Source organism: Panicum virgatum, chromosome 2K (genome assembly GCF_016808335.1).
Source record: "Panicum virgatum strain AP13 chromosome 2K, P.virgatum_v5, whole genome shotgun sequence".
NCBI lineage: Eukaryota > Viridiplantae > Streptophyta > Magnoliopsida > Poales > Poaceae > Panicum > Panicum virgatum.
The window spans coordinates 4,185,535-4,196,737 of record NC_053137.1 but is presented as its reverse complement, the minus strand read 5'-3'; the positions used below and the strand labels follow the sequence as shown (position 1 = coordinate 4,196,737).

General features: G+C 48.9%; 1 protein-coding gene across 1 annotated transcript; it reads right to left on the bottom strand.

The window, feature by feature from the left end:
* Positions 1–9,890: 9,890 nt before the first annotated feature.
* LOC120694964 (leucine-rich repeat receptor-like serine/threonine-protein kinase At1g17230) lies at positions 9,891–11,162 on the bottom strand. Its single transcript, XM_039978301.1, has one exon. The coding sequence runs from the start codon at positions 11,160–11,162 to the stop codon at positions 9,891–9,893; it is 1,272 nt and encodes a 423-aa protein (XP_039834235.1).
* Positions 11,163–11,203: the final 41 nt, after the last annotated feature.

Sequence of the window (11,203 nt, the reverse complement as noted above, 5' to 3'; positions counted from 1 at the left end):
TTTTGAAGGTCACCGGGAGGGGAGAGAATCCCCCACCTGAATTTCAATCATTAGCCCTGGAATGGCCCATCAAATGGTTTAAGAAATTTTACAGCATTTTGATCTTGTGGTTACATTGCGGATTCAAAGGTAGCACACCAGGACACGCCAACAGCAAGATCACGTTGCGGTAGGCGAAAACTCCATGTTCTTGCCTCCTCCTTTGCAGCTCTCAGTACCGCACCAACTGGGTCACTTTGCTGGCGGAAGATGACATTGTTTCTGCGCTTCCACAGCTGCCAGCAGCATAACAGGAGAAAGGTGTCGAAGTGCTTGCCTGGGATGTGCGCAGGTGGCTGCAGCTGGGGGAGCTTCATCGGCGTCATGTTGGTAGGCAGCTCAACGTGGATTGCTTCCCAGAAGGAGGCCGCAAAGGCACAGTGAAATATGATGTGTGCGGTCGTTTCCTCTGCGTGATTGCAGACTTCACAGACCGCATCTGTCACCACATGTTTCCGCTTCAGGTGTTCCCGGCTCTGGATCCGCTCCTGTACTAGGAGCCAGGAGAAGAATTGCACTCTGGGAGGAGCCCGGTTGTGCCAAATGAAGGTGGCGAGAGGACTCCTGGTGTTCTGAGTTGAGCGCATCATCTTGTAGAGCGCCGATGTGTGTAGTTTGCCACTGGAGTCTGCAAACGGACTCGATCGCTGGTCAGGTGTGTCTGCTAGCTCCCAGGCTGCCATGATGGAAGTAAGCTGCTCTAGTTCTCCCAGCGCGACATCGGATAGCCTTGCTGTGAGCACATGGTGTAGTCCGGACCTGAAGATCTCTGCTACCGTCTGATCATCTTTCTTGCAGTGGCTGAGCAGCGCCGGGAAACGATCAGCTAAGGGGTCCTCACCGTGCCAAACATCAAACCAGAAGGATGTGGTGCGCCCATCCCCGAGTTGCACAGTAGTGATGGCCCGGTAGACAGGCAAAAGTTCCCGAAGCGCCGTCCAGTGTTGCCCGGTGATCTCTCCCTGCATACTGGCAATGCAAGAGTGGCGGCGCACCCAAGATGCCCAGGATGAACCTGCATTTTGGTGTAGCCGGTGTAGTAACTTGAGCAACAGACAGGTGTTCTGCAGAGGCAGATCTCGTACACCAAGGCCTCCATTATCCCTGTCAGCGCAAACCTGTTCCCAAGCCACCAGACAGCTTGCTCCCTTTGCCGTCTCCTCTCCTGTCCAGAGGAAAGCTCGTCGCCGCTGGTCCAGTTGCGCCAATGTCCCTGATGGAACCGGTAGCGCACACATCAGGTAAACAAGCTGGGAGTCCAGGACAGAGTTGATCAACACCGTGCGCCCCATTGGGTTGAGCAGACTTGCTTGCCAGCCTGCTAGGTATCGGTCAGCTTTTGCAACAAATGGGGCGAAGGCCGTCAGCTTCAGCTTGGTGTTTGATAGTGGCAGTCCAAGGTACGTTTGGGGGAAGCCGTCTTCTCGGCAACCCAGTGTGGCAATGCATTCAAGCAGGGTGGCCACCGGTACGTGCATGGGCACTGCTGTGCTTTTGGAGTAGTTGATCTTTAGCCCGGTCGCTTCTGCAAACTGATCAAGTAGCAATCGGAGGCGTACCACATCAGCAACCTCGCCGCGGCAAACCACCAGCGTGTCGTCGGCATACTGAAGCACGGCACAGGTGCCATCTTCAAGAACAGGGTGACGGACTCCACCGTCAGACTTGATCAGAGTTTGTAACACATCTGCAACCAGGAGAAACAGGTACGGTGACATTGGGTCACCCTGACGAAGTCCACGCTTGCACTCGATCCATGGGCCAGGGCACCCATTAACCAGCACAGCAGATTTGGACGAAGCTAGCAGGTCGAACACCCAGCGGCACCATAGCTGACTAAACCCCCGCGCTGACAGAATGTCCATCAACGCCTCCCAGTTGACGGTGTCGAATGCTTTGGCAAAGTCCAATTTCAGCACAATCGTTGGGACTTTCCTTTTGTAGCACACCTGCACTAGCTCCATTGCATAGACAAAGTTTTCTGAGATGGACCGCCCCTTGAGGAAGCCTGTTTGGTCAAGGTCAATCATGGCTGAGATCTCCGCCTGCAGCCTGGTAGTTAGTGACTTCGCTGCGATTTTGACGCTACAGTTTTGCAAGCAAATTGGTCTGAAAGCATCGATTGTTGCTGCACCTAGCTTTTTTGGTAGTAACACCATGTACAACCGGTTGATACGTTCCAGCTGTGCAGTGCCTTGGTGAAATGCTGACAGGAACTGCATTACTTGTGGCTTGACAGTATTCTAGGCGGCCCTATAGAAACTGGGCCCAAAGCCATCAGGTCCTGGGGCACTCCCTCCATTCATCCCCTGCACTGCACGCCAAGCTTCTTCTTCAGTGAACTCAGCAGTCAGTGCCGGGGAAGCTCTCACGCGCCCCCTGTAGAGTTCAGTGACATCAAAGTGCCAAATGGGGTCCGTAGCAGTGCCAAGCATGTTCTTGTAGTATGCTGTCAACGCATCCACTTTCTGCTTGTGTGAGGTGATCATTAGGCCGTCCACCTTGATGCCGCGGATGGCGTTGCGGCGGAGGCGTTGGGTTGCATGAGCATGGAAGAAGGCCGTGTTGGAGTCGCCTTCACGGACTGCACGGCGCTTGCCACGCTGACGCCAGACCGCTGCCCGCTCCTTGATGGCCAGGCAAAGCCGTTCCTGGCACATCAGACGCACCTGCCTTTCAACCAGAGAGAGCACACGATCTTCTTCCAAGGTGTCAAAAAGAAGAACAAGGAACTTGCAATTTGGGATTAGAGCTGGAGGCGCCCTGGTACGCCGCGCCCATACCTTGGCCGCAGCACGCGTTGACTTGAGGCAGCCAGCGAGGAAACCGGCCGCGTCGCCGTTAGCCGGGGCATCAAGCCAGGCCGGGAGAACGCTCGGGAGGAAATGCTTGTTGTGAAGCCAGGCGTTTTCAAAGCGGAACAGTGAAGCTTTGGGGATTTCGGTGGACATGTGAACAACAATGGGGGTGTGATCGGAAGTCTGCCGGACCAGGGAGGAAAGCGATGTTTGCGGGAAGGCAGCGCACTGTGCATTGTTAACGAACATGCGATCAAGACGAGCTAGAGTGGGAGACGCACGCATGTTGGACCACGTGAACATGCAGTCCAAGAGTGGGAGCTCATTGACGCCCAACTCGTCAATAGCTTGGTTGAAAGCAGCAATGCGAGCAGTGTTTACAGTCCCAGTGTTCTTCTCGGCTGCACAGCGGATGAGGTTAAAATCTCCGGCCAGAAGCCAGGGACCGTGAACTTGAGGCATTATCTCACGCAGACCGTCCAGGAAGATGTGTGTGTCCCGGTGGTCGGCGGGTGCAAAAACATTGGTGACGGTGAGGCGCAGGTCCGTCATCGTGGAGGCAAGCACAGTGGTCAGCACAGTGGCCAGGCAAGCACAGCAGGTTCGTAGCTGTTTCTGCACTGCGTTCTTGCGCAAGCAAATCTGGGGAAAAAAGTGTCAGCGGCGAATTAGTACGGAGTACTTTGGAATCCCTGTCTTGAGAAAATTGGGGTTATACGGTAAGTGGCCGTCTCTTTCATGGTGCCAAAAGTATCAAGCAGAGAGAGAGAGAGAGAGAGAGAGAACGTTTCAAACTCTGAAACCTGCACATTTGAAATTTTAGACATCTCAGTCTCTGTGGAACTGTGCAAGCAGACAAGCAGTAACAATTAGAATTCAAGGTTCCCCGAATACACTGGTCCAGTAGGAACATGTTAATTGTACACACAACAGTTTAGTTTATGTAGCATTCAGAAAGAAAAATACCGTATGGAAAACGATTTATCTTCTCTCACATAAGCTTGCTCACCTAAAACAATAAAGATTCACTTGCTCACTTAGTAAGACAATAAAGATTCATTCATTCTCCTTTTTTATGTCCAAGAGTATGAACAAAGATTTCTTTTCCTATTTTTAGGGAAGCCAAAGTTATATATCTTTTTCAGCCAGTTGAGTGTTCTTTGCCCATGGCTAACTCGTACTGTGGTCTGTGGACATGCCTAAAAAAAACTCGTACTGTGGACATGGAACCCAAAATGCGATCCAAACCTCTGAAAGCAGGGTCATGGAAAAGCCCAACAATGCACATCAAACTAGCTCTTGAGAAGCTAGGCGAACAGTGTAAAGCGTGCACCGTGTCCTGTGTCTAGCTAGTGTGACCACTTGTACTCGTTGCTCGACGACACGACACCGTGTGAACTTTAGGACACCTATTCCTTTTGTGCCGGCCTGGCCGCCTGCCAGCACAAAAGAAATGGTTTTTGCGACTCAGCTTAGTTTGATGATTATCAGCCAAATTTGTATTACCAACATTCTGCCTAAAATATAGATCTCTCTCTCTCTCTCTCTCTCTCTCTCTCTCTCTCTCTCTCTCTCTCTCTCTCTCTCTCTCTCTCTCTCTCTCTCTCTCTCTCTCTCTCTCTCTCTCCACATGGGGTTAAACTTACTTAACCCAATCCTTACCCGTCTCATACTCCCAGTATCTCTAGTACGCCTTATAACTAAGCAGGATCATCCCAACAGTTAGAAAATAACCTGAAGTTAAATGCCCCTAAAGTTTGTAGTCATGTTGTTTTAGGCTTTTAGCAATTGGGCACAAGCCTCCTGTTACCTCTTTCCGAGACTCAGGTTCTAGAGACCTCAACACACAGCAAGCTTAAAGTGTTAGGAATTAAGGTGAATAAATCAATGTTTTCCTACTCGTGTGGTTGTGGTCTGAGCGACTACCTTTTCGTCTGAGTGGACGGCAGGAGATACAAAAGACGGACGGAAAAGCTATGGATGGATGCCTGCCACTTCCTGCCTACCAATTTTCTCCCCATGGTGGACGCAAATTTCATGCAAAAAAAGGAGGTTTCCAAATCCATGCCGTTCACATCATCAGAGACAAGAAGACCTTTCAAGACAAACAAGTTAGTCTTCCAAACAGCTAGCAGGAATGCACATGCTAATCGAGCGCATTACCGCAATGTGTTGTGCGTGAAAGAAGGGTCTGCTTTAACTATTCAGCTGCTCTACTTTTTTGCTTTTTGAAAAATGAATGGCCGGCATAATAACTTAGGTCTGAATAGTTTTAGTAGTGGCATATATTAACGATAAAAAATGCAAAAAAAAGTCAGTTTGCTGTCAGGAGTTTAATTTGGGTAAATGCAGTGGCGGAACCAGGATTGAGTCGAACCCCGGGCCGAGTTTTAAGTATAGACGTCCACAAACTCACAGTTCAAAAAATACATGAAAATATAAACGGAAAGATAGATAACATACAAAAAGCGTCATCACGAAGTAATATATTTATTCTTCTTCAGCAATTAATCCAAGTCATTCTTTAGCAATTGATCCAAATCCAGAGGTAGAAGCTACTGCAAAATGAAAAAAATTTGGGCCGAACCCCGGGCCATGGCACGGGTGGCCCCGGGTGTGCATCCGCCCCTGGGTAAATGCATGCCTGAATGAAATTTCAAACAAGAATGTGCTAGAACCTTGTCCGGGAGATCTCATCATTTCAAGCATATCATGGGCAAATTCCCCCCTGACATTTGAAGACTACTTTCTGTGGGAATAAAGGCACATGCCGTTGAATTTGTCTTGGGGCACAATCGCTACAAAATCCGGCATATAAAATCCCAAATGATTAGCCCAATAATGCCATGGTTCTCCTCCATATCTAAGCATATGTTCCAAAGTTCAATGGACCCAAGAAGTTGGTATTCTTCCTTGGAATTTGATGGGAAACCATTGCATGGCACCCCCGTCCGTTTAGCACGGGAAGAAATTCTCAAGCACCATGTCGCATGCAGAGTTAACAAATACAACAAAACCACTAGAGAACACCAGATGAATCGATGCGCCATCTTTTTTCGTTAGAACCTGCTAGCTTTTGCTTTATGGCTTCCGGGTCACGTACTCACATGTGTGCCGTCCCTGTAAAATACGTAGAGAATTTTTCTTATATGTTTCTCCTCGCTTAGATCTTGTTACGCCTTTTTTCTTAAAAAAAAATTTCCATACTACTCTAGGCTGCAAAGTGGATGAAGCTACTACTGTTCATGGAGTCCGATCTCGAGAGCGACAAGGCAAGGCTAGCTCACTTGCTAGTGCCCTGCATCTGCATCAAGTAAGCGATGGGACTGAGAACGAGCACTAGTTCGGTTGGTAGCGCTGCTGGTGTGCAGCCTGCCCACCAGTGTTGGAACTCTGGGTTCGACGCTGGTATTTTTCATCGGGGTTCTTTCCCATTTAAACTAGGAAAAAGTCAAAATTACTCTCTTCAACTATAGACAAAGTCTGGATAACCCCTTAAACTATTGTTTTGTTCATTTTAGCTCCCAAACTATACCATTTGGCCCAAATTACCTCCTAATATAATTTATCTTTTTCATTTCTCCATGTATAGGTGGAATTTTAAGTTGAAATTTCACAACATAATAGTACACACCATAACACATGGTAGAAAAATAAATCATAATTTTTTATCATTATTTTGATAGATTAGGATATTTAATAAGAAATTAATCATCAGTGTTCAAAATTATATGAAAACTATTGGGGAAAAATATAAAACTTTTTCTAAATATTCATTGTGATGTCCACTTCTACCTTACAAAATTTGAAATTAAAATCCAACTTGTGTATGGAGAAACAAAAAAAAAGATAAATTGTGTTATGGAGTAAAATAAATTAAATGACATAGTTTAGAGGGTGAATTGAACTAAGTTATAGTTTAGGGGGTTATCAAGATTTTGGCTATAGTTGAGGGGAGTAAATTGAACTTTTTCCTTTAAACTATGCAGCCTCACTGCTCTTATTTGGGCTATTTAGTGTATACGTAATGATTTAATTTTTGAGAAAAAATAGGTTACCTCTTTTATGCAGATTATTTTCAGATGAGCATATTGGCTGCGATTTTGGTCCCTACTGTAGCCTGAGGAATCAAGGGAGACTGCCCGTTTGGCAAGCAAAGCGTTAGAGGTCATCGCTTTGGATATCTTCGCCAAAAATGGATGAAGAATCAATAAGAGAATTTGCTTTTAATTACTTCCCTACTGCAGCTTGAGGAATCAAGGGAGACTGTCCGTTTGGCAAGCAAAACGTTAGAGGTCATCGCTTTTGGATATCTTCGCCAAAAATGGATGGAGAAGCAATAAGAGAATTTGCTTTTAATTACTTCCTTTAGTTGGTGTACACTTTTATTTATTATTTGTGATCATCTTTGAAGCTAAGATCGATGTAAGAATTGGATGTGTGTGGTTGCAGAGGTCGAAAACTTTCCTTTTTCTAAGAAAAAACTATGCAGTCTCTCACGCATGGAGCCACAAAGGGAATGCGACGCGCCCGTCGCCTACGGAGTCATCCGATGATCTCAAGATGGATATGCAGTTTGTTGGTCTAAGTGTGATTGTTGGTTTGTTTGTACATGTGCGGTGTGAGTGAGGTGTGGTGTGCGACACGCCCGTCGCCTACGGAGTCATCCCGTGATCTCAAGATGGACGCAATTTGTTGGTCCGAGTGTAGTTGTAGGTTTGTTTGTACATGTGGAGTGTGAGTGAGCTGTGCGTGTGCGTGTAGGGTGTGCATGCGTGCATGTATGAACAGATACTTTTTTTAAAAAAATAGGACAGGAGCACTGTCGTGTCATGTAAGACTTTGGCATTTTCCTCTTCTTGTACGAACAGATACTAAAGCTGTACCAGATACTAAAGCTGTACCAGATGAGAGGCTTAAAAACAAAGAGTAAGCCATGGGACTTGTGGCCCATGCATGGTTGAAGCAAACAATACCATAGGATGGGGAAGAAGAAGGGCCTTGGCCTTTCATGGAAGACTGCTCCGTCGTCCATTAGCGGCATGTTTGGCAGCCAGCTACGGCTTGCCACGCCACGTCTGCGTTCGTCGCCAAAAAACGGAGCTCCCGTCTCCATTTCTTTTCTGAAAAAGGGAATAAAACCTGGCCGGTGTGTATATTACTACAGAGCATACACGAGGGGTCCCCTGTCCCGGTCGCGAGAAAAAAAAGGGGGTCCCTTGTCCAATTTCTCCTGATCATACTATCCTTAGTTAGCACGGCGCCTTTCTCCAAGAGCCATGTAAAAATCTTAGTTTTGTATGGAACTTTTGCTTTCCAAATATAACATAACTCATTAACACCCCCTTCCATTGTTAAGTGGTCATAAACTGATTTCGTGGTAAAAGACTTCCTGCTGTTCCACTTCCAAGTTACATGCTCGTCATGATCTTCAAAATTGAGAAGGCTTCATCCATCACCGCCGACCACGTTTCGAACTATATATTTTTTTTTGAGATTACACAGTACAACTCAGACACTCACAACACACGTACACTCACACCCCTATGAACACACGTACGCAAATCCTACCCCTGTGAGCGTCTTCGAAGACTGAGCCGGCAAATCCTCGAGATTAACGAAGTCACCACAGTATATGAGGTAGCCATCTATTGAAGTTCAGACGTCCAATTCTCCTCAGCGTCTCAAGAATTGTCATCATCTTATCATTGCACCATTCATACATGACGTGATAAATCATGCAAAATGGTTCATCCATTAACCATACATCTTCCCAAAACAATGGGGTTTTTTACCATTTTGAACTTGAATTTTTCTTCCTCTCAAGTACACCTGTCTGATTTTGTCGGGTCTCGCTTACGGTGACACAGGTTGTGGCTGTCATCACACAGCAGGGCCAGCTTTGGATCAATGCCGGAGCTCGGAAACTTGGTTGCTTAGTACTCCCTCCATACCCAAAATACCTGACGTCCTGGCCGTGGTATTCGTTTTCGCAAAACTTGACGTTGTGGCCGCGCTACCCCGTCCGTGGACGTGTTTGCCCCTGGAGTCTGTTCGGCTCCCTTCCTTAATTTCTTCGTTAATCACGCCAGCAGCAAAAAAAACTTTGTTTGCCCCTGGAGTCTGTTCGGCTCCCTTCCTTAATTTCTTCGTTAATCACGCCAGCAGCAAAAAAACTTTGCAGCCGCCAAGATTTGAACTCGGCTCGCCACTCTCATTCCTCTGCTAACGCTCACTAGCCAGTTGGGCTTGGTTTACTTTCTCATAGAGAGAGCAACCACAATCATATTTATTAGGGGCAGATATGGAAAACTAACCCCTAATTAATGATTTCTTGGTTACCACAATTATGTCCTAAACGTCAAGAATTGTGGGTATGGAGGGAGTACGGGAGTAGTTAGCAGCTTCGACGGGCCGATGGCCACTGTCCTTTCTCGGTTGTTGTTCTTTCTGTAATCAGTGGGGGGTCACAGTAGCGCACTTGCGTGTTGTATGAAACCTTTTCTATCTTAATCGAAAGATAGCAACTCTTGCGTATTCGATAAAAAAAGATTTTCAGCAGGTCAGCTCAAATGAGGGAATCATCTAGCCTGTGCTTCACAGTGCTGATAGGGTTACCCTTCAAGTATTATTTTTACTCATATCCTGCCATAATTCCTCTTCATGTTCCAATTTCTACTGGGTGATTTAAGCCTGATTATTATCCATTTCTTGCAGGGACGACATGAGCGAGGCTAAGAGATCCACGGTGGAGACGCCGCGCGGGTTCCTTCTCACCATGGGTTTTTTCACCATCGGCATACATCTCCTAAACTGAAGTGCCGGATGTCTGATTGGAAGAGTTGGAAGGAAAGATGTAGTGTCAACTGATGGGGATATTTACAAACAGTAGAATATAATGTCGTATTTCTTTCACAATATATGTAACACTGCGTTGCTTGCACTGATGCTATCTAGGCTTTCAATTCTGGCACACCTTTCTACAATGGATGATACACTTAAACATTTCCTGCAGCCTTATTGTGCATGTGCAATGTTTGTATTGTCATGACTTCAGGGGACGATGTTGCCCGTCAGCTGGTTGTCGGACAAGTCGAGCACTGAGAATTTACTGTTGGCTCCCAAAAATGGAGGGATGATGCCATGGAGATGGTTATCGGAGAGTAGCAAATTCACCAAGCTGCTGAGGTTCTGAAACGCCATCGGAATTGTGCCGGTGAGGTTGTTGATGGACAAGTCAATCTTTCTTATGCTGCTCAACTGGCCGAGCTCCGGCGGGATGCTACCTTGCAGGCGGTTCTCGAAGAGGTAGAGAAGCCGGAGCGTGGGTATCCGGCCAAGCTCGCCGGGGATGATGCCGGCGAGCTTGTTCTCCGAGAGGTCAATATCCTGTACACTCTGCAGGTTTCCCAGCTCCGGTGGGATGGTGCCGTCGAGCTGGTTCTTGTAAATGTACAGCTTTAAGAGCGACGGCAGCGCGGCGAGTTCCCTGGGCACGCCTCCGGTGAAGGCGTTGTCGTTGAGGGCGAGCTTCTGGAGGTTGGTGCAGCTCCCGAGCTCCGGCGGGACCTCGCCGGAGAGGGCGTTCTTCGAGAGGAACAATGTGGTGAGGTTCTTGAGGCGGGCGAGCTCCCGGGGCAGCTCCCCGGTGAAGTTGTTCTGCATGAGCCCGAGCGCCTCGAGGTTGGCGCACTCGGTGAGCTCGACGGGGATGGGGCCGGAGATGTCGTTGAACCCGGCGCGGATGACGCGGAGCCGGCGCAGCGCGCGGATGGATGTGGGGATCTTCCCGGTGAGATTGTTGCTGTAGATTTCGAGCTCCTCGAGCGCGGTGAGGTTGCCGATGGCGGCGGGGATCTCGCTTGCGAGGAGGTTCTCGCTGAGGAAGAGGCGGCGGAGGGCCCGCAGCGTGCAGAGCTCCGGCGGGACGGCGCCGTGAAGCGCGTTGGTGCTGAGGTCGAGGACCTCGAGCGCGGCGCAGGCGGCGAGGCCGGGCGGGACGGCGCCCGCGAGCGCGTTCTTGGAGACGTTGAGGACGGCGAGGCGCGGGAGCGCGCAGACGGCGCCGGAGAGCCCCCCGTGGAGGTTGAGGCCGTGGAGCGTGACGCCGGTGACCTCGCCGGCGGCGGAGCAGGCGATGCCGGCCCACCCGCAGGGGTCCGCACCCGCGCCGCCCCAGCCGGAAAGCCGCCCGTCCACGTCCAGCATCGCGCGCTTGAACTCCAGCAGCGCCGCCGCCGCCTCGGTCCCCGCCTCAGCCGATCCAAGGACGGCGAGGAACAAGACCGCCGCCGGGAGCAAGAACCGCGCCACGGGCGACGCCATTGCCGGACACAGATTCACTGACTTACCTTAGTCAAGTCAAA

Coding starts and splice junctions, on each gene's coding strand:
- LOC120694964 (XM_039978301.1), bottom strand. CDS start 11,162: ATGGCGTCGCCCGTGGCGCGGTTCTTGCTCCCGGCGGCGGTCTTGTTC.